Source organism: Equus przewalskii, chromosome 17 (genome assembly GCF_037783145.1).
Source record: "Equus przewalskii isolate Varuska chromosome 17, EquPr2, whole genome shotgun sequence".
NCBI classification, from domain to species: domain Eukaryota; kingdom Metazoa; phylum Chordata; class Mammalia; order Perissodactyla; family Equidae; genus Equus; species Equus przewalskii.
In genome coordinates this window covers 72,424,116-72,448,189 of record NC_091847.1, presented here as the reverse complement: position 1 = coordinate 72,448,189, position 24,074 = coordinate 72,424,116, and the positions used below count along the sequence as shown (strand labels likewise).

The window sequence follows — 24,074 nt, the reverse complement described above, 5'->3', positions numbered from 1 at the left end:
TGAAGAAAAATATGATTCCTGTTTTCATAATTTCTAAAATGTATTCTAAACATAATTTCTCTTTGAAGAAATTATGATAGTAGTGTGACATAGTCTTAGGAGTAGTGCTATGTTGGAGGTTATTAATTTGTTTATGAATGGGTCTTCAGTTACTGATCCGATTTATTCCTTCCTCTAATAGATTTCCTTGATAAGCCTAAAGGTTAATTGATAAAGTAATCAATGTAAATGAATTTTACATTTTGTTCTACCATCTCCTTTTATACCTCAGATTAATGTAGCTGCTAAACGAGGAATGAAATTTGTTGGATTCCTATCACAGCATTATCCACCACTTAAACTCTGCAACGGAACCAACCACGATGGAGACGTAGAATCAACACTAGATGTGAGACACAGTTCAGATGAAAACTGCAAAAGCTGGAATGAAGGAACGTTAAGTGGGCAATCGTCTGAAAGTGGAATTGAGGAAGAACTTCATCATGAAAGTGGACAGTGTCAAATGGAACGAGATGGAAGCCCTGGTTCCTCTAAATCAAGAAAGGGAGAAGGTAATAGTCAAGATGAGTAGAATTAGAATATGTATTAATTTAAATTTAGCAAAAATACATTTTTGAAGTTTTTTTAGAAATATGAGGCAGAGTAAATTTCTAAAGATTATAAAGACTGAATACATTAATATAAACTTGTCGTGATTTTTAAAAAATTATTACAGCCAGAAATAAGGCAGGGCAGTTTTTCAAAAGGTTGTCCCTGGCGTGGTCATTCACTGCCATCCACATAATGAAACTATGTGTTGAAAATTGGTTTCCATTTAGTCATTCACCAGCTCCCCTGTAAAATGGAGGCTGGGCATGTGTACCAACACAGTGATTGTATAAAGAAAGCTTTTTGATTTATGTTTGTCCTTATAAACAGTGTGTGAGAATTTTAGTTTTGGCCTTTCCCATTTCATGGATGGTTTTCACCTTTGAAGTTAATTGCCTTTCTTTGATCATCAATTAGAATATGAAAATACACATCATTGTGAAACAATTAGTATAACAATAGTGCCTGCATCCTAAAATAACTTTAAACAATAGTTTTATTCTTCTTTGCCAACCAGCAAGTCTTCCCAAGAAATCGAGAGTATTTTTTCATGTATTTTGGACTGTTCAAAGTTTTCTGATACCTTTACGGGCATGCTTTAAAAAGCACTATTAGAGAAAATCAAAGACTACGTACACCTTAGAGTTAAGCGCTCTGCAGTCACACTGCCTGAGTTTCTTGATGGAGAGGGAGTTGTTGTGAGAAGTAGATAAGAGATGTCCATAAAGCACTGAGCCCAGTGCCTGGCACACAGTATACTCTGTATTAAGTTAGCTACTATTTACTGATCCTTTGATCAGTGTTGGTGCTGAAGCTGCACATGCCCATGGCACTGGCTTCCTGGGTTGTGGTGAGATATGCTCAACATCCTATATAGGCAGAGACATTTGACCGTGGCCAGCACAGTCTCCTTCAGAAAGAACCAGGAGCATTTCCCATCTCACCCGCCCTCACCACCACCCTCCCATTTTTCATCAGTTCCCTAGCTAACGACCACCCTGATTTTCCTGCAGCGTACAAACTTTGGGAATGTAAAGTGAACGAGAATTGTTGGAGCTGTGGTCAGACAGCTATTTACAGTCTTCCACCCACTGCTACCTTCAAGCTCCTGCTGGTTCCATCCAGACTTTGATTAGATCAGGAGTCTATTTCCAGTCCTTTGAGTTCTAAATCTAGTATGCCACCTAGTTAATTTAATCACCAATCTTTAGGTTCCACTTTCCAAATCATTTATTTTTAAATCATATACTTGTTAATAACTTTTATACAGCAGTGATTGTTAACTTTGGGTGTGGGAGTGTGGGGGAGACACACGGAAAATACCTCTTGAAGACTCTGGTGAAATCCATGGAGACTCAACCCAGAAAAAAGCACATAACACACACACTCAAACACTTTTATCTGTAATATGAGTGGTGTTAGACTTCCTAAAACACACCCGTAGATGTGGGTTCATAGACCCCGCAAGTTAAGAATTTGCCAACTTATAGTAAAGTAGAAGATGAATGACCCAGCGATTCCATGTCTAAGTGTATATTCTAGAGTCATTCTCACGTATTTGTCCAAGGAGACATGAATAACGTCTGTCATAACCAAAATTTGAAAATAATGTTTGTGTCCATCAACAGGAGAAGAGTAAACTGGAATACTATGTAGCAGTTAAACTAAACGAATAAGAGCTATATGTGTTAATTATGCTTCAAAACATAATGCTGAACAAGAAAATCAAGTTATAGGTTAATGTATACAGTATGATATCATTTTTAAAAAGTTTTTTAAACTGTAAAATGTATATCATTTATGGGTATATAAATGTGTTTTGAAAGAATAAAGACTTGCATGAGAATGGTAAACACCAAATTCATTATAGTAACTATTTCTGGAGAATAGGATGAGGGAAGACTTCTCATTGAACCTCAAATACATCCACTTTTCATTTCCTTGAAAAAAGTCTGAAGCAACATGGCACAATGTCAACGTTTAATAAAGCTGAGTAGTGGGTCATTTTATTATTATCTATGCTTCTTTACATGCTTGAAATTGTGATTAATAAAAAAAATTTTTTTAATTCTTTCAGCACAATTATGGTTTTTCCCTTTTTTCTTCCTTCTGAATGCCCCTTCTCAGATAACAAGTTGTATATAGTCTTCAATGTTTTTGATGATGAATCAAGCTGCTGGACCTATCAGGAAGGCATCCTGTCAATGAAAGTAACAAGAAAAGGATCTGTGATTAGTACCCTTGATGCTGATTGGCTGGAGTTAACTACGTTTTATTATAAACAAGGCTTGTCTTTAATAGATTCTTTTGTATGCTGGGAAGCATCTAAAGGTAAGTTTTATATTATGATATATTGATATCTAAAGAATTTGACATTGTTTCAGAGTTGGTGGAAATGTTTTTGCCTCTCAGTTTGTATGGCTGAAAGGAAAGATATTATTCTTAAGGAAACAGATTCCAATTCTTGTATAGCTATAGCTTTAATTTAAAAGCTTAACCATCCTGTGTGGTAGAATTATAATGTAATGTTTGTGGTTGTGTTGTAACTGTCAGGAATAAACAAACCACCGTGTGATTGACAAGTAGGATTTTCCAGATAAGATCTACTACAACAGCCCAATCAGCAGGCGTAGGATAGCATTTGACAGTTATTATTCAAATTTGTTACGCTATCCCAATTTTGGACACTATGGACCATGTAGTCCAGTCTATACCTGACTCATTCTGTAATTTGTATAGAAAAGTCATCTTTGGTTCAGAAAATGATATTGACCCTATATTTATTATTTCTGCTTTCCCCTCATCTGTCATTTTCTCTAGCCTTCCCCTTTTGTTACAATGGGATATGTAATCATTCATGTCTATGACAAAAACAAACAAAACTTTCCAAAAATGACTTTCTAGGGAAAATGATTTTAAAAAGAGATTAATACTAAAAGAAAATAAAAATAGAAAGTAAGGAGACTGGAAAAAATGCATTAGCAAGGATGGAGGTTATGAAAATCAGGATAATTAGGGGCCTTAACTCAATGAAGTTAGAGGAAAGAATTGAAAAAGCAATAAGATGGGATGCCAATATACCTTATTATCTTTAAAACAGCCTAGTGATACCTTTAAAATACAGCTAAACACTTTGGATGATTATTTAAAATTATCAAGAGTCATGTTCCAATAGGTCCCTTCAACTAGCACCGAAAAATAAGGTGCTAGCCCACTGGAGCCCCCAGAAATGCAGCGCCCTGCGTGGTGCTTGGCGATAGCAGCTGCTCAGTAATTAGTTCTCAGTCTTTTTGGTTCTTGGAAACTTCCTCCAGCTTGATCCTTTATGGAAACAGCAAGGTCTAGCAGGAGGAGCAGGGACTTGAGGATCAGACAGACCAGGATTTACAGCCTGTGTCCTCTACTTGTTGGCTGTGTGATCTGGGCAAGCTGAGTGCATGGAGCCTCAGTTTCCTACCAAAGGGGGATAAAAACACTCCACCTCTATTGTCGGAATTTAATAAGACAGAGTGTGTGCAAAGTGACTCCCCAAGTGCCGCCCACCGTCGGAGTTCATTTTCTGGTGTCGCTTTCTTCCCTGCAACTTGTTACGTGCAGTTACCTACTTTCAGTACGGATCGCCCATTTGGAGGTCACCCCTGCTTGGTGTAGTTCTCTCTCTGTCTCCTCTTTCTCTTTCTCTACCCTCCAAAGAGTCTAAGTTGGAGCCATTTCAGAGTTTCTGTTGTGACTCACTGCTGAAGGAAAAACGAAAAATGCTCCTTTCACAATCTCTTTCGGGCGTCCCTGCCTTGGGCCTTGCCTGATGAAAATAAAATTAGCCACAGCAGTTGCCAGTCAGAGGCTCTGTGGGGCTTTTGTTCTTAAAGCCTCAGAAGCTATTTAGAGAGCCCAGGGGAGAATCTCGCCCTCCCAGCAGCTCCGGAATGTCTCGTTAGACATTTTACACTGCAGGCCACGCCAAGCCCCTAACGAGCTGCTGCGGCCTGTGGGGTCTGGCAAACGGGTGTGTCACTCGGGACTTTCCTGGGAGTACACGGGAAGCTGCAGACGGGAAATTGTGACCATGCCTGTGTGGCTGTGAGAAGCAAGTCAGAGGAAGCAAGGCTGAGCCGGGCGCTTTGTTCCGGGGCGTTTGATGCCTGACATCTAAAGCCCTTTGGGGACAATGCCTATTTTGTTTTGTCTTGCTTCCAGCCTCTTCCAAAATATTGTCAGCAGTCAGCCCACCACGAGGAATAGAGGTACAAATCCAGACATTGCCCTGAATTAAATAGATTACTTCACAAATTTCATTTTATAAAATGTCTTCCTCCAGAAACAGAGAGGGAAAAAAACTTTTTAAAAGTTTTCTCCTTCGATAAGGCCATGGTGGGAAAGTTGTAAGGTCTGTGAAATTCCTCTTCAGTGTCCTTTCCCACCCACCCTCAAAGTCTTTTCTGCTTTGAAGAGCCCCATGGGGGAGGCCCTCTTGCTGTTCCTTGCAGCTGAGGTTCGCACTGCAGTGGCCTCCTGTTCTTGACCTTCTCCAGCATTGCTGGGCCTTCACCAAACTGCTCCTCAGCCAGATTCACTGCACACTTACAAGGGTCTGGGGCTGTATGGCAAAAACCTCCGAATGGACCCAGGAGAGCCTACAAGAGGCTGACCCAATTGAGCCAACATAGACAAAACACTGTACTCTACCAGAACATGTAGCGATCCAGTGGGCCGCTGACATGGGATAAGACGAGCTGCTTTGCCAGCTGGTACAACACACACACATGCACACACACATACGCAAACACCCTTGAGGTTCCCACACTTCACCAGACTACAAATGCCCCATCACCTCAGAGCATAGTCTCTTCCCACCTTTAGTATACCCACATCTTAAAAACCTACATTCTGGTATTTTTAAGAATTCTTTTCAGACTTCACTTGATATTCATTTCAATCTCTTCATTGCTGTAAAGATGCTTGTGTGGAGCTGGCAGGGGAGATACATCAGAATGAGGAGTGGGGTGGAATAATGACATGGAAACATATATTTATTCATTTCACATATGTATTTCTGCCAAGCACTGTGCCAGCCACTGGGTTGACAATGCTAAGCAAAATGGACAACTTCCCTACTCTCAAAAAGCTAGCCATGTGGCACCAGGCAGTCAGGCAGTAACAGTGTCAAACCATGTATGCCTAATTTCAAAATTGAGAAAGGTGTTGACACATTACCCACAGGACATTGTAAGGAGAGGAAGAGGGAAGATCCCAATTACAGGTGTGCTCAGGGGGTCCCCTCTGACAGGTGACAGTCCCGCTGAGAATGGAAAGCTGGTAAGGAGCTGGCACACGAGAGCCAGAAGTAGACTGTTCCAGGCAAAAGAAATACCCCTAAATGGAGAAAAACTCTAGGACAGGAAAAAGGAACTGTGAAAAAGTCTGTGTCACTGGAGCAGGGCATGCAAGACAGAATGGCTCCAGACAAGGTGGGGGAGAGAAGCAGCAGCCACTCCATGCAGAGTCTCACAATAGAAATGATGCGACAGGGGCGACCAGGCGTTTGTACTTACCACGTGCCTGCGTTGTTCTAAGCACTCTGCGTTTATTAACTCATGTAATCCCCACAGCAACAGGGGTGTAGATGTGATTATTCCCCTTGTACAGATGAGGAAACTGAGGCATGGAGATATTAATTAGTGTGCCCAGGTTAATGCAACTAGAAAATGTAGGGGGAGGCACCTAGGTGTAGTGTGTGCTCTTAACCAACTTGCCATCCTGCCAGGATTTTTATCCCAAGTCATTCCATGAAGATTTAAAGAAGGAATTATGACCTGACCAGCATTTTTAAAAGGACTTCTTTGGCCTCATTTTGGGAAGTGGATCATAGAGGGCAGAGTGGAAGTGGGGAGGCTGTTGCAGTGATGCACAGAGAGAGGACTGTGGAGATAGACAGAGGTCAGCAGGCTGATATTCGTTTTGGAGACAGAATGTTCATGAACGAGATTCCATATGAGCTTGCCCTCCACTTCTCAGAGATGGTCCTGGGCCCACCTTGGGCCATTTAATGCCAAAAATGACGCATGGACCAAACAATCTAAAGTGGAATGTTACCTTTTCCCGGGATGTCAATGCCATATCTAGCTGAAGTGACTGTGTAAGAGCACACGTGCAGACAAGGAAACCTTTCCCTGGGAATCCTTCAAGCTTGTGCGTCTCAAACCAGCGTCCAAGCACCCGAGGGGCATGCAGCCTTGTGCCAGGGAGGCCACAAGTTCACAGGACAGACTTCTTCCTAGAGTGTCAGTATTACTTTAAGATTGGGGGATGGGAATAAGGCAGAGGGGAGAACATGACTTTTTTACATTATATGAATATATTTGGAAAGAATGCAAAGTTTGTGTGGATTTTTAAGATATAACAGACTTTAAAAAAACTTACTGCTGCCACAAATCACTTCAAACTGCGCCTGGAGACCGTCCTTCAATGACACAACTGTACTTTCCTTTGCTATTGCTGGTATTTGACTAAAACAACTTTTTTTGAGAAGCAGTGGTTCAGGCCAAAATTTGGTAACTTTTTCATATTATGCACACATAGAAAATGGTAGTACTGGTGGGCGCATGGTTAAGTGGATAAAGCCACTCTGGGCAGGAGGGGGCGCCCTGCATCTTGGCACACCTACAACCGTTCTCAGCGCACCAATGGGCCAAGGCACACTGGAAGCCCTGGGCTATGTACTCTGAAGAGGTAACTCAGTTCAGGGGCAGTTACTAAGTGATTGTTCAGAATTACCACCTCAGCTCATTACCTGGAAGACTTGACACATTGAGGACCCAAGGGTCACTCCCCGTGAGACCTTGCCTGCCACCCTCCCTAGCTGCCACTTCTATTAGGGAAGACTTCTCAAGAGATCTGAGTACTCCCTCCTGTGGAAGTCTCAGTCCGCTGTGGCTCTAGGGGCTGAAATAGGCCCTAAGAAAGCTAGCCAGGGGCCCTGGGGAGTTCTAAAGTGAGAAGGAAGGACTGCTCTTTTTTTTTTTTTTTTTAGTTGTTTTACTCATTGCAGATTGTTTTTTTAGATTTTTTATTTTTTATTTATTTTTTATTTTTCCTTCTCCCCAAAGCCCCCCAGTATGTAGTTGTATATTTTAGTTGTGGGTCCTTCTAGTTGTGGCATGTGGGATGCCGCCTCAGCATGGCCTAATGAGCAGTGCCATGTCCACACCCAGAATCCAAACCGGAGAATCCCTGGGCCGCCGAAGCCAGAGCATACGAACTTAACCACTCAGCCACGGTCTGCTCTTAATTGAAGTATAAAATACATGTAGTAGAGTACATTAATCCTGTGTGTACAGCTGAATAGAGCACAAACGTTCAAGATCGAGAACATTTCCTTATGTGTCCATTATAGCTCAATAAAGCTGGAAAAAATCTTATGTCAATCATAGCTCCATAAAGCCGGAGGGAAAAAAAAGAAATGCAAAGAAAAAAGTACAGAACACTTCCAGCATCGCAGAAGACCTCCTCCTGACCCTTCCCAGTCAGCTCTCCCACCCGGAGACGAGCGCTATTCTGCGTCTCATCACCATGGGTTAACTTTGCCTGTTCTTGAACTTCTCGTGGGTTGAAGTATACCATATATACTCTTTCGTGTCTGGCTTCTTTTGTTTAACACAGTCTCTCTGAAATTCCTCCGTGTTGTTGCATAACAGTGAGTCTTTCTTTTTGTTCTTGTGTAGTATCACGTTGATGAGTCCACCACACGTTCAGTCTTTTAAACCAAAAGACGTTTACAAGTACTAGGGTACCTCAATATTCAGAACAACAAAACAGACACAGAGCCACAAAACCCGGGGTTCTTACATTGTCTAATCCCAAAGTAAATAAGAGGCAGATTATAATTAACTACGTGATTATCACAGTACATAATTATTTTCTAAATTCACACTCCCATTCTGAAAAAGGATGTGGGGAACATACAGTTTTAGAGATGGTCTTCGGATGCTCTAAACTTACAACCAGAAACAGATTTAATTCCTCTGGTCACTTTGTCGTGACAGTGGACGAGTACATTCAAAGGAAGTGGGACATACGCTGTAATTAGAAAACCATTTCCATCTAGTAAATTCAACTTTATGGGTTTGTGGGAACCACTCTGAACAGTGTAAATTCTTCATGATATTCTGCCCTAATTGTAAATGATGTAAAAATAGTAATAATGGTGATGATCATTTTTCTCTTAATGTTTATAGCCTATTAAATAAAAATTAAAACTGAAAATTACATTGTAAGCTTAATAGATCATTTGACAACTTTATAGGTTATTATTTAGACAACTGTCAACTAGGGTAACTTTGATGTGGCATTGTATTTTATAAAAACCAAAATGTTTGATCAGCAAATGACCTTGGGAAAATTGTCTCCCGTTGCAAAATAGGAGACAAAAGAACTTCCATAAAATCAGTTTAGTTTTGGCCAGCTGGTTATTGTCAACTATTCAAGAAAATGCCAGAGAGGCCCTCCCTTAAAACTTCCTTCCCAGCAGGAATTCTTTTGACAATGACCTCTGTTTAGGATCTTCCTGTTACCATTCTTTTTTTTTTTTTTAAGCATCACTGAGGTAAAGAATTTTTTGTTATTATATTTTTTGAAGTAATCTGACCTCACATTAGTTTTAATATCACACCTGTAATTTCAAGGGTTGACATTTTTTATGTTGTTTCTCTTAATGGTATAATTAACATGCATACAGCATATAGATCAGAAACCAAAATTAGATTTCAAAGTGAAGGTCATTTCCAGATGCTTTTTAGGCTTAAGAAATCCACTTGCTTTTCACCTTATGATATTATTTTATCTTGTTTTTGTTATTGCAATTTTCGTGTTTGTAGTTTGATTTTAATTCAGTGAAGTAAAAAAAAAAATTTAACCTTCAAAGAGAAGGAGGATGTTATTGATTCAGCTAAAACAAGTGTTTATTAATTGGTATGATTTTTTTTTCAGCTTCCTACAAGGGTTACTTAAGGATTTAGATGATCTTAAGAGACACTTAGTATTTACAACTCTTCTTAATTACATCCTTTTCCTCACAGGGGACCATTCGCCTAAATCTTTGGAAGGATTCTTTATCTATGAAGAAGAAGGTTCTGGAGTTCCAGGTTCCAGTAGGAAAGGAAATGATGCCATCGTGGTAGAACAATGGACCGTTATTGAGGTAAACTGCAATTTTCTGACAATGTAGCTTTTCTTTTATATTTAGTTCTACATGGTAAAGATCTTCACAGGGCCAGCCCCATGGCCAAGTTGTTGGGTTCACGCATTTGGCATTGGCGGCCCAGGGTTCACCAGTTCAGATCCTGGGTGCAGACATATACACCACTCATAAGCCATGCTGTGGCGGGATCCTGCATAGAAGAACTATAATGACTTACAACTAGGATATACAACTATGTACTGGGGCTTTAGGGAGAAAAAAGAAAAAAAAGAGGAAGATTGGCAACAAATGTTAGCTCAGGGCCAATTTTCCTCACCAAAAAAAGAAGATCTTCATTGCCTAGTACGTGCAGTATCCTTCAAACACATGTCGGTGCGGTGTTCTGTGTTCCTCACAAGTGCACAAACAACCAGACTTCTGCCAGATTTGTGAAAAGGTGATTTTGCTTTACCCAATGTTCAGCTTTGTTAGAAGATAGCAAAATAATTATCCATACATAAAAAGCAGTGGATTCCCAAAGATTTGGCATTCTCATCCTAAACGAAGTGCCCTGGCACTGAGATCCTCTACACAATGCCATGACAACTGGTTGAAAGTGAAAAAAATTCAGTCAATAACTAGTATTTTATCTCCAAGCAACCAATGTGCATGGTTTTGTTTACCTTGTGAATTGACTTTCAAAGGCAAAAATATCCAAAAGGTGTTCTCTCTCTCGCCAGGCCAAATATGTACACACAGCATTGTCCTTCCTAGTCAGAGAGGACATTGCTGCTGATGTGCACTCTGAATTCAGCTGTCACCGAATGGACTGCCCTTGAGGTGTCCACACTGAATTCGGGTCTACTGTGTTGTGTGGAAGAGGCCCTCACTGACAGGCTCCTTCAGGGACATTTTTGTCTTCCAGACCTTACAAAGATTAGAAAGACGTAGCCCATTTTCAAGGAAACTAGAAATTCCATTGAGGGGGAAATAATCGGATTTGGAGGAAGATGTAAAGCTCCAGGTTCCAAGGGAGAAATAGCAATGAAAAGCCTGTGCACCTAAGCTCCTCTCCCCTTCACTCCCCAGTCCTCACTCCCCACCCTTGTCCTCACGTCCCAATCCCCAGACCAGTGTTTCTGAGAGTGTGGTGTGTAAGCTACTTGGGTCCAAATCAACTAGGGAGCCTTTTTGAAATGTAGTTTCTCCCCACCCACCCCACCCCACCCCCATTAAAGCTTGATGCCCGAAGACAAGACCAAGGAAACAAGACCCAAGCTTTGCAGAACCAGATGGAAACCTCTGTCCACTCTGATCCCCAGTGTTTCTAACTTGGTTCAATGGTTAGAAGGCAGCAGAAAATGAAGCCCAGGAAGACTGCAGCCCAGTGAAATGACACCTAATGGAGTGGGAGCTCCCCTTGTCCTAACACCCATGACCCTTTATTGCAGCCACTGGTGTAGCTGGTTGTCTTTGCCATTAGACTGAGCTTTATGTTTATTCACGCAGGGCTGTGAAATCAAGACGGATTATGGCCCTCTGCTGCACACCCTGGCTGAGTTTGGATGGCTCCTGACAAGCGTGCTGCCTACACCCATACTGAGACACGACAGGTAACCCCAAAGTAGCCTTACGTGCTCTCGTTTAGTTCTAAAAGATACTGCATTTGTTAGATAACTCAATTTAACAAATGCTTACTTAATGCCTACAAATGCAGTTCCCTGAACTTCTAATCTGATTTCCTGGACCTTGATGCTCAGCAAATCTAATCCTCTCACGTTATCTATGAACGAGCTACTAGGTCTCCTTCCCAAGGGCATGCAAGTTCCTGGTGACAGAGCAGGGCTGCAGGAAACCGGCTCACACCAGCGCTACTTGCAGCCTTGAATGCTGCCTCTCCACTCAAACGCTGTGTTCTTAGATACCTCTTTTTTTTTCAATTCAAGATGCTAGTTCTTCCCTCCAGTGAAGGTTGTGTTGGTATAAATCTGCCAACAGAAAACACAGCCCCTCCCTAGGGTCTTTTGCCCTGCTCTTCTGTGCTGCAGAGCAGAAGGCCTTCACCCCAGCACGCAGCCACAGTTAGGACCACAGGGGGCCTAGGGAGGCCAGGGCGGAGGCCAGCACTTCCGCCTCCTTCCTCCCCTCCAGTGTGCTGGGTTAGCTTTCCCCTGGAGCATGGACTTGTTAGCTGTCTCCACTGAAATAAATGCCTACCATAGAACCAAAATGCCAACATTTCACAAATGCCAACTTTTCCATTTCTCTTTTTCACTAACTTTCCCTATTTCTTTTTCTGGGAAGGAAAAATTGCGTTGTACTTTTCTTTTTGAGAGACCAATTAAGTCTTCGGTATAAAGAGCTTTGCTCTCCTTTGGAGTCAGAGATATTCCCTCTGCCACCTTTGGCATCCCGAAAATGATTGACTGCCAAGGCTGTCCTGCCTGGACCAGCGATGGCCTACAGAGGCCAGCACAGTGGCCCCTGGGCCTTCCCTTTTAGCAGAGTCAACGATGGCGTAAGGATGGAGTAACATGCTGAGCAATCATCGTCAGGTGTACTAAGGGTGGCAACTCCTCCTCCTCAGTCTCGTCCGCCCTCCTCGCCTTCTCTGGTTTTTCCAGCTTAGCACCTTACCTCTGTCCAGTATCCCAAGGTCCCCCACACTTTAAAAACATTTGATTGACATGGCTTTAAAATAAACCACACCTTCTTCAGGTGGGGAGAGGGATGAAGATGGATACAGAGTAAAGACACTCAAGCTTTAAAAAGAGGGGTAGAAGTGAGCAAAGCAATTAATCTGCTTTTCTCCTCAGAGAGCTTTTGGTAACTGTTCTCAAACTATGAGTGACAACGTCCTGAAGCATTATTTCCCGACTGTTTTTTAACCTCTGACATACCTGCCAGATCACAATACAGCAGTACTTCTCAAGATTTGGCTTTCAGAACAAGCAATATGAATCACCTGGGGAGCCGGGGAACCTACACATGCGGGAGGCCTGGCCCCGTAGGACAGGCAGGAGCTCTGAGGGTGGGACCCGTGAATCAGCATTTTCACAAGCTCCTTGAGCTCATTAGCGTTTGAAGAACCTTGCAGGAGGTAGTGAGAGAAAGGAACTCCTCTGCCTTTCCACCACTCACCATGGATACCCAAGCCAATGGTCTATCCCACCCCTTACCCTCCCTCAGAATAACGTGTGTGTTTGCCCTCACCTCTTTTTGGTGGCTCTCCAGCTGTATGATTTAGGGCATCATTTGGCCCATTACAGTTAGCCCTTCCTAAAAGTACTCTGAGTTCTGAACCTTTCATGTTCCTTCTTCCCCAGTGAAAAATATATTCATCATTCCTCCCTCCTGTCCATTCGGGGCTTCTGCTCTCATGAGTCTGAATGTTTCCTGACAGGATGTGAGTTACTGGCTCGGCCCTAGATTAGACAGTGGGCCTACAGGGGCTGCATGCTGAGCTGGAACTCAGGCTGGAGCTCCTTCAGCGGCTCTGCCTCTGGGTGGTTTGGGAATGAGGACAGAGACCAAAGGTGAGAAAAAAGAGGTCTAAGCTGCAGGGAGCCTGGAGCCACCACTTGCCCACCATGTCCTGCGTGAGGTCACAGGCTCTCCCCCACGATTAGGAGGCCCCCTGGAGTGAGGAGCGGCTGTCTGCACTTTTGGGAGCAGAGGTAGCACCCCCGCCTCACCACCATCCAGCCTCCCTTTACCCCAGTGTCCACCAGACATGTGGAGTCAGAGCGGAGCTGTCTGGCCCTCCTGCAAAGGCTCATTTTCAGTGTAAATCAGATAACACGGGGGCTAGTTGCTGGGCTGCCCATTGAACTACTGTTTGTAACAGCAAAAAATTGGACACAGTATAAACGTCTATCACTAGGAAACTGGTGAAGTAAGTTATGGACTATCCATACAATAGAGTAGTGTGAAGCTGATAAAAAAGAATGAGCAGCTCTATATGTGTATTGTCATAGAATACTTTCTGTTGATAATTGTTGAGTTTAAAAAAAAGTTCCAGGACAGTATTATAGTACAATCACAATTTTTAAAGTTTATACATTTTAAAGATTTTTATTTTTTCCTTTTTCTCCCCAAAGCCCCCCCGGTACATAGTTGTGTATTCTTCGTTGTTCTTCGTTGTGGGTTCTTCTAGTTGTGGCACGTGGGACGCTGCCTCAGCGTGGTCTGATGAGCAGTGCCATGTCCACGCCCAGGATTCGAACTAACGAAACACTGGGCCGCCTGCCCCGGAGCGCGCGAACTTAACCACTCGGCCACGGGGCCAGCCCCTAAAGTTTATACATTTTGAATATATCTAGCAAAACTCTGAAAGGCTACACAACAACTTCTAGTGAGTGCTTAGTTCTGGGGATTATAGGTAGGGGAAGGGAAAGTGTCTTTATACATTTTTCTAGGATTTGACTTTTTTACAAGAAATATGTGTTTATTCCATGATTTTTTAAAAAACAGTTTTAGAGGGGCTGGCCCCGTGGCCAAGTGGTTAAGTTCGCGCGCTCCGCTGCAGGCGGCCCAGTGTTTCGCTAGTTCGAATCCTGGGCGCGGACATTGCACTGCTCATCAGACCACGCTGAGGTGGCGTCCCACGTGCCACAACTAGAAGAACCCACAACGAAGAATACACAACTATGTACCGGGGGGCTTTGGGGAGAAAAAGGAAAAAATAAAATCAAAAAAAAAAAAAAAAACAGTTTTAGAAATCAAAACAGTCAATTAATAAAAGATGTGGAAGCTGTATATGGTGCCTGCCCTGAAACAGCTTGTGGCTGGTTAAGCTCACATTTAGTGCGCATCCAGGGGCTTGCCTTCAGGCTGCGGCAGGTCAAGCCTATCCGTTGTATAATACCCCACAGCAACTAATGACGGGCCGAGGGCCATACCGTAGTCTATAGGAGTAGAAGAAGAAGGAGTATGGACTCTCACAGTGAGGTGGAATGTTCAACAGCAATGAGAATAACAGGCAGCATCACCACCTAGCAGATCCCCATTAGGAATCTGCTATTGACCCCAGATAGAAGACAGTAGAAAAATGTACTTTAACAGGAATTGTCCTGATGCAGCGAGGCACACTAGAGCACACAATGTCTGCCGTTCCTTCGTCTGCCAGGAACATTGGGCAATATCGATGTTCATCGTTTCGTAACTTGGATCCTTCCAAGTGCCTGCAGGGTAGACAATACAGGATGAAGGTAATGGCTCATTGTTACCATCTAGTAACAAAGATTATTGGTAAAACTTTTCTATCCTCTGCCTTTTTCTCTTGTCCAAATACACTGTCCCTGTGACAGTCATATGCTGGTCTTAGCTGCTTCAGTGCACACAAAGGTAGTACTCACTGTCAGCCACGTCATCTTTAAATATAAAGAAAAATGTTACATGCAGTTCCTGCTGGTCCAGGTGGAGGAGAGCCTGAAAGTTTTTAATCTCTGAAACTAGAAGAATAGTGAAGAGTCCAGGCTTTGGAGCTAAACAGATCTTTTTTTTTTTTTAAATTGATCTTACTTTAATTACAGCTTCACCATTTACTAGCTGTATGACTTTGGGAAGTCGCTTAACCTCTTTAGGTCTCAATTTCCTCATCTGGAAAGCCGTACGATAGTATCAACTTTACTGGATTGTCATGATGACTAAGCAAAGTGCCTGTGCAGGGCCTGTGCATACTGGACTAATAAATTAGAGCTATTATATGGGACCTAACCTTTAGCAGAACCAAAATCCCTAAGAAGTTGAAACAAATTGTGCTTTCATGATAGCTCAGCCTGTCCTAGGTCAGAATATTCCAGAAAATGTAAATACTGTAGTTCACTGTATACAAAATCAGCCGTAAGGAATACAAGCCAAGAAAAGGAACAGAAAGAAACAATGACGCTGTAAGATCTATGCTTTACACGAATGCTCACACCCAGAAAAGCGCATGTCTGTCATAATCTTTCTTTTGGGGCCCCCATGTCTGAAAACATAATTTAGAACCACTGCCAGTGAAAACTTTCTTCCTTAAATATCTTCCTCTCATGTACAACAATACTGTCTTAAGCAATTTCAACTTTTTCCTACTTCTCTTATCATGTAAGAGGTACGCGAGCAGTCTAACATAAGGTATGTTCCCCGCGTTTCCTCCACTACTAAATATGTCCTGTTGTTGGACTGCATCAAGATATTCCCCAGTGTGTCCCCATGTTGGGGTTGTGGCTTCGTTATCCTAGACGATGTCACACCACCAAGGTTTAAAGCTGTACTACCATGGAAACATTGGGGTGAGGTAACCTCATAGCTCAACGTTGTTCCAGGCTTGTTGGCCCTGTTGTCAGCCCTGACAACTTGCCAGAATCCCTTCTTAATCATTAGCGCTGTATGATTATACAAATGGGCCCAGTCCTTTCCTTTTCAGAAAATCAAGGTGAAAACTGACACTAAACTCTTCAGGGCAAATCTGGTAGAGGATGAAATTCACGGCTAATAGTGCTGACCTTAAAAAAAGTCACCAGAATAAGGGGCCGGCCCCGTGGCCGAGTGGTTAAGCTCACACGCTCCGCTTCAATGGCCCAGGGTTTTGCCAGTTTGGATCCTGGGCGCGGACATGATACCGCTCATCAGGCCATGCTGAGGCCGTGTCTCACATGCCACAACTAGAAGGACCCACAACTAAAATATACAACTATATACTAGGGGAATTTGGGGAGAAAAAGCAGGAAAAAAAAAGATTGGCAACAGTTGTTAGCTCAGGTGCCAATCTTTAAAAAAAAAAGAAAATCACCAGAATAAAATGGAAGGAGGAGCCGAAGTTCCCTCTGGCTGCCTCAAAGCAGCGGGGTCACCCCCTCTCCCCAATTCTAAATCAGTAATAATCTGAAGGCAGGGCAGGAATGTGCCTTTGAACAAGAATCCCAAGATGATTCTCATGCACGTTCGGAAACACTGACTTATAACCTTGCAGTGACAGAGAGCGAGCGAGAGAGCAGGGGAAGCACTTAGATCACAACAGGGAAGAAAGAGGCGCCCCCTCATTTGTGTCTCAGGAGACAGAAGGTAAAGGCGGGGGCGTGTTGGTAGGTGAATCAAGTTATTCTCTACTGAGAATATTTAAAAAGTCTGGTTCTTAAGGACACAATATGAATAATGAAAAGAGAAAATCGTCTTCTCACTGTGGTGTCGGGAACCCCCTCCCCACTTCCATACTCTGCAGCCCCAGCAGAAAAGGGCCCCCAGCCCTGCGGTCACCACAGCCCAGAAGCACTAGGAGCCTATGCAGTTCTTTCAGACACAAATGCCCCAGTGATTTCCTCTAAACCCTCGAGTGGCAGCTGGAGCAGGAGTTGCATATTTATATACAGTCAAGGAGAGGCAAGGGCTGCACATTTGGTCCATTTCGATGCAGTTCTCTTCCCTTCCCTTTAAGTTCTGTGGAAACCGTATTGTGTAATTCCACTGTGGGTTAAGCTCCCAGTAATCTTATCATGAGCAGCATTTTGATAAGGCCACGTTTTTTAAAATAGTCAATTTGTCTGTTCTATTCACTTCCAGTTGTCACTAACTTGAATTTTTAACAATTTGGAGGGGGTGGGGGTGGGAGGAGCTAAACTGTGGCAATGCCCTTTTTCGTCTTTAACACACACATGCTAATACCTGATAATCAAATCAGGGTTGGAAGGCAAAGGATCTCTGTGGGTAAGCACATAGCTACAAAGGTGCAATCTAAAACAAGATTTTATAATTTTGCTTTTAAAAAGAAATTTTTATTTCCTATTTTAAAAGCAAGAATTTACTCATTTATCTCTGAGTTGCAAACATCAAACCATGGCAATTAATTAATGTACAAGATGATGCAAAAGTAATCAGAAAATACAAATTAACCTAACAATTCTGTTTCCTCTAGTCTAATGGATTTGGGGACCATACATGGAAGCTTTTTCATGAGAGTATTTTCATTTCACAAGTGACTAAGCAGTTGCAGATAAGCCACTCATTTGAAAGCAGCTCAGTGGTATTCAAACTGGTTCACATTCTTCCATTTTATTTTAAACAGAATTTTCTTTCAGTTCAGCTCACATGTTTACTGAATGCCTGCTATGTACAAGGTAATATTTACCCAGGCTAGGGGCAGACTCCAGCTTCCAGGAACTCAGAATCTGCTGGAGGGACAACACAGTCACCAATAAGTGATGCAGAACAGATGGTGACACGTCGTGCAGTGGACGTCTAGGGATATGTTCTCGACAGGGCTGGTTCTGCCCCACAGGGAGGAAAACTGGTGATGGGGGGAGGTTAAAAAATAATAGAGAGTACAATGATCTGTGGCCCTCCAAAAGGTCACAGGACACCAACAGATACACAGCGTGTCTTTGGTATTGAATTTTAGAGGCTTTGCTGGGAAGATGGCAGCATAGGAGGACTCTGAACTCACCTCCTCCTATGGACACAACAAATTTACAACTACCCTTGGAACAATTACCCCTGAGAGAGAACTGAAATCTGGAATAAAAAGAACCCCCACAACAAGGGACAATGGTGACTACAGTGGAAGAGACAAAACTTCCTTTCTGGATAAGAAAAAAGCCACATTCTAGCCATTGGGCTTCACAGCCGGCCGGGAGCAATGTTCAAGTACAAAGCATTCCCTGGAGGAGCAGGGAATCTGAGTGGGAGAGCTATGCCACCATAAGCAGCTTTTGAACTCAGCACAACCGAGACGAGTGTCATAATATCTGGCTTTGTTGTCTATTAACAACAATGGAGAATGCCCCCAGAAAAGCTATCGAACATGAGAGAAAGAAAAGCCTGCTCTTAAAGGGTACAAATTCACCTGTTTCAGAAAGCAACACAAAATCACCAGAAGGTGCACAGTCCTTTGGTGAAGAGACTCATTTGATAGGCTCTGGGTGCATGTCAGGGAGGCAAGAGATGGCTGGGACCACCTCCCCAGGGACTGAGACATTGGCAGCAGCCATTACTGTGACCTAGTACAGGCATGCTCACGCAGATGCTGGCAGACGCCATTGGAGTTCTTCCTCTGGTCTGTTAGTGCAGGAGTTTGCCCCGCTTACAAGACAACTGATCTAATCTACCTCAGCCAGGGCAGGCAGCTCACCCTAGGGACAGGCACCACCCACCATCAAGCCCTCAGGCAACTTGTGGGCCTGCAAAGGTGGGGTGGGTGGGACCTCTGCAGTGGGACAAGTGGGTCTGCCTTGCAGGGCAGGGGCTGTGTGAGGGGCAGATCTGTGTTGGCAGAGTGTGTGGGGCCTCTGAAGCAGGGTGAGTGGGTCCAGTTCAGTGGGGTGGGATGTGCACATGGGGCAGGACTGCTTGGACAGGATGTAGGCCTGCTGGCAATGGGGCTTGTCAGCTGCAGCAGACTTGTGCTTCTCAAACACCCATATAGGGGATCAGCCTCACCTTCCAATGCCTGAAACAATTGATTGCTCCCATGCCTGGAGCCAGCTCCATCCAGCTGCACTACTGAGAGAGCTGACAATAGCCTTGTAATTGTGAGCCCCTGAGCCTAGCAACCAGCCATGCTGGGGGCCTATTAACTTAACAGAAAAGCTGCAGCGGAATGGGCCATTAGACCTTGCAGCCATCTGTGCTAGGGCTCCCCCTGCCCAATAAAGTGACTAAAGTGACCATTGCAGCCACACTCAGTTGAGCCTTACAACCAGCCCAGGGACAGCCTATCCTTCCTGTGCACCTGCAGTAAGAGCAACCCTGCCGCAACAGAAGAACACATGTAGCCCATACAGGGGACACTGGAACATGTGGAACTGGTGATAAGAGGTAAGCACACTGCTGGGCCCCATAAGACCACTTCTCCAAGATCAGGAGACATGGTTGATCTACCTAAAACATAGACATAAGCACAGAGAAATAGGCAAAATGAGGAGACAAAGGAATATGTTCCAAATAATGGAACAGAACAAATTTTCAACAAAAGAACTAAGCAAAACTGAGATAAACAATCTATCTGATAAAGAGTACAAACCGATAATCATAAGGATGCTCACTGATCTTGGGAGAAGAACAGATGAACACAGTGAGAACTTCAACAAAGAATTGGAAAATATGAGAAAGAACCAATCAAAAATGAAGAATGCAATAATGGAAATGAAAAACTCACTAGGGGAACTCAATAGCAGAGTAGATGATCCAGAAGAATGAATCAGTGAGCTGGATGAAAGACTAGAGGAAATCATCCAAGCTGAACAGATAAAATCAAAGAGAATTGAAAACAATGAGAACAGTCTAAGGGACCTGTGGAACAACATCAGGTGCACTAACATCCATATTATAGGTGTCCCAGAAGTAGAAGAGAGAGACAAAGGGGCAGAGAGGCTATTTGAAGACGTAATAGCTGAAAACTTTCCTAACCTAAGGAAGGAAACAGACATACAAGTACAGGAAGCACAGAGAACACAAAACAAGATGAACCCAAAGAGGTGCACACCAAGACACATTATAATTAAAATGTCAAGAACTAAAGAGAAAGAATCCTAAAAGCTGCAAGAGAAAGACAACAAGTTACATACAAAGGAAACCCCATAAGGCTATCAGCTGACTTCTCAGCAGAAACCTTACAGGCTGGAAGGCAGTAGCATGATATATTTAAAGTGCTGAAAAGAAAAAAACCTACAGCCAAGAATATTCTATCCAGCAAGATTATCACTCAGAATGGACAGAGAGATAAAGAGTTTTCCAGACAAGCAAAAACTAAAGGACTTTATCACCAAGAAACCAGGGAAATTCTAAAGAGACTTACTGAAGTGGGGGAAAAAAGACCATAAATAGGAATAAGAAAATTATCAAAAAAATAAGTTAAGTTAAATCAGTGGTAAAGGCAAATATATAGTAAAGGTAGCAAATCAACCACCTGTGAAGCTAATATGAAGGTCAAAAGACAAAAGTACTAAAATTATCTACTTCAAAGATAAGAAGAGGTTAACAGATACATACACACACAAAAGAGATTAAGTATGATATAAAAAACATAGAATGTGGGAGGAGAGGAATAAAATAGTAGAGCTTTTAGCAAGAGGTCAAACTTAAGAGACCATCAACTTCATATAGATTGCTATTTAAGTAGGTTATTGTTTATGAACTTCATGGTAATCACAAAACAGAAACCTATAATAAATGCACAAAAAATTAAGAGAAAGGAACCCAAACATGATACTAAAGAAAGCCATCAAACCACAAGGGAAGAGAGCAAGAGGAGAAGAAAGGAACAGGGAAGAACTACTAAAAAATCCAGAAAAAAATAACAAAATGGCAATAAGTACATACTTGTCAATAGCTACTGTAAGCATCAATGGGCTAAATGCTCCAATCCAAAGACATGGGGTGGCTGATTGGATTGAAAAACAAGACCCATATATATGCTGCATACAAGAGACACATTTCAGACCTAAAGATACAAACTGAAAGTGAAGGGATGGAAAAAGATACTCCATGCAAATGGCAATGAAAAGAAAGCTGGGGTAGCAATACTTATATCAGACAAAATAGACTTCAAAACAAAAACTGTAACAAGAAACAAAGAAAGGCACTACATGATGATAAAAGGAACAATCCAACCAGAGGATATAATGCTCATAAGTGTCTATGCACCCAACATAGGAGGACCTAAATATATAAATCAATAATTAACAGACATACAAGAAGAAAAAGACAGTAACACAATAATAGCAGGGAACTTCAACAGTCCACTTACATCAATGGATAGATCATCCAAACAGAAGATCATTAAGGAAACATTGACCTTAAATGACACATTAGACCAGATGCACTTAGCAGATATACACAGAACATTCCATCCAAAAACCACACAATACACATTCTTTTTGAATGCATGTGGAACATTCTCCAGGATAGATCACATACTAAGCCACAAAACAAGTCTCAATAAATTTAAGATGATTGAATTAATACCAAGCGTCTTTTCTGACCACAATGGTATGAAACTAGAAATCAACTACAGGAAGAAAACTAGAAAAGCCACAAATATGTGGAAATTAAACAAAATGCTACTGAACAACTATTGGGTCAAAGGAGAAATCAAAAAATAACTGGAGGGGCCAACCCCATGGTCAAATGGTTAAGTTTGCACGCTCCACTTCGGCAGCCCAGGGTTTTGCCAGTTCAGATCCTGGGTGAGGACACGGCACCGCTTGGCAAGCCATGCTGTGGTAGGCATCCCACATATAAAGTAGAGGAAGATGGGCACAGATGTTAACTCAGGGCCAGTCTTCCTCAGCAAAGAGAGAAGGATTGGTGGCAGATGTTAGCTCAGGGCTAATCTTCTTCAAAAAAAAAAAAGAAGAAAAAGAAATCCTCCCCTTTACTGAAGCAACTGAGGGAGTGAAAGAGTGAATTATTTTTAAATTTGGGTATAACAGGGGACATTTAAATATTTCAAAATAACATAAAATTCTCTAAGCTGTCGTTATTCTCAGCTGGTGTGCCTGAAGAATAAGTTTTGTTAGAAGGAGAAGGAACAGTTAAAGCTTAAAAGATTCACACTAAATGTCAATGAATTTTTTTTTTTGTAAAAAGACCTGCAAGCCATTGCTCACTTGTTATGATTTTTTTTTTTAAGCCTGTTCTCTGGCATCAATATATTATCACAGAAACCAAATGACCACTCATTCATAAAGTCTGTGATTCTTCGAATATTTAAAATGGGGGCTTTCTGCTAATTAACATGGAAGATGCAGAGATATGGAGACCAGCTCCGCAGGGAGCTTGACCTGGTAGGAGGGGAATGTGTGTACCAGCGACCATATGTCCTGCTAAAGGGATTAAGATCCATGGAGCCCCAAAAAGGGGGTGTTGCTCTTCAGTTGAGGGCTCATTGGAGGCTTTCTGAAGAAGGTCACACTTGAAGTGAATCTCAAAAGATGGGCAGGCTGGGAAGTGGCAGAGGTGGTGATGTGGGCATTCCAGGTGGGACAATGCTACCAGCAGGAATTTAGAGACCAGCCATGGGTAGAGGGAACGATTCCCACAGGACAGTCAAACATGACCTTGATTTTTACATTTTAAAGGGTGTAGGGAGACTCTCTCCTACCTGCCCGTAACTTCTAAGGACTCCAGCTCTGTTTCAAAGATGCTTGAAACCATCAGCAAATACTGGACCAACCAGGAGTTCACGTTGTCCTCATTACTTCCTACAAAAATAATTTAAAAATTTAGGGGCCAGCCCCGTGGCCAAGTGGTTAAGTTCTCGAGCTCCACTGTGGCAGCCCAGGGTTTCGCCAGTTCAGATCCTGGGTGCAGACGTAGCATCACTCATCAGGCCACATTGAGGCGGCATCCCACATGCCACAACTAAAAGGACCCATAACTAAGATATACAACTATGTATGGAGGGGGTGAGGTTTGGGGAGATAAAGTAGGGACAAAAAATTTAAAAATTTAAATGTCACTAAAGATATTATAACACTCTGATAAAACTGCTTTTTAGTTTTGTTTTTGTTGCTCTGTTTTTATAAGTAGTGTTATTCACTCGTGCAAAACTGAATTCATGGGGGAATTTTTTAAGGCAGAGCTTTCAATGATTCATCTTTTGTATGGCGCTTAAATGCCCCAGGTCATGAACCTGCTCCGTCTCTCCTTTCTTTTGCCATACTAACACCAGGAGCTGTACGGTCTATTTAAGTAGTCTGATTGGCCCTGGAAAAATGAACACTTGTTTTTATTTTCTTCATTATTCTCCACTACAACTCCGTGAACCTGAAATGCTAAATTTGGGAGATGCTACATACAAACCTGGACTTTTGCAAAGTAGTCTATCCTTATCCATCCGTTATCAACATTTCCAGGGAGACAGGGATTAAGCTGGGCCAGCCCTCTCTGTCGTTGGGGCTGCAGTGTTCATTCTGCACCTGCTCTGGAGACAGTGTGGTATGCAGGAAAGGGGGGAAGTAGGAGTGACCCAAGACTAAACTCTTAAAAACTCTGGGTCTCAATTTCCTTATCCATAAAACGGAGAAAATGATACCTTCTCTGCCCACCTTAAAGGACAAGCGTAAGACACACACATGCGCTTACCTGTCCCTCCCACTGCCTGTGCCCTCCTACAGACCATGGCCCCAGGCCTTGTCTGCTGCGCCCCGAAAGGAAGGCCTAGTGGTCATTTTCACAGCTTCCTGGCGGACTGCTCCCTGGACCACCTCGTACGGCAGCTCAGATTCTTGAACAACACAGGTTGTGCCAGAACTTTTTCAGAGCCCAAGTGTAAATCAAGCATTTTTCAGAAGCTGTGTTCATTTTCTGTTATGTCTGAGCATGACTGCCCATT

At 42.7% G+C, this 24,074-nt stretch overlaps 1 protein-coding gene across 1 annotated transcript in view; it reads left to right on the top strand.

Moving 5' to 3' along the window:
- Positions 1–24,074, top strand: part of RFTN2 (raftlin family member 2) — a 66,652-nt gene that overhangs the window by 27,863 nt on the left and 14,715 nt on the right. Inside the window, exons 4-7 of the mRNA XM_008538908.2 lie at positions 272–551; positions 2,716–2,919; positions 9,663–9,784; positions 11,273–11,376. Of these exons, the coding sequence (XP_008537130.1) occupies positions 272–551; positions 2,716–2,919; positions 9,663–9,784; positions 11,273–11,376 (710 nt within the window). The remainder of the gene's footprint in view (positions 1–271; positions 552–2,715; positions 2,920–9,662; positions 9,785–11,272; positions 11,377–24,074) is intronic.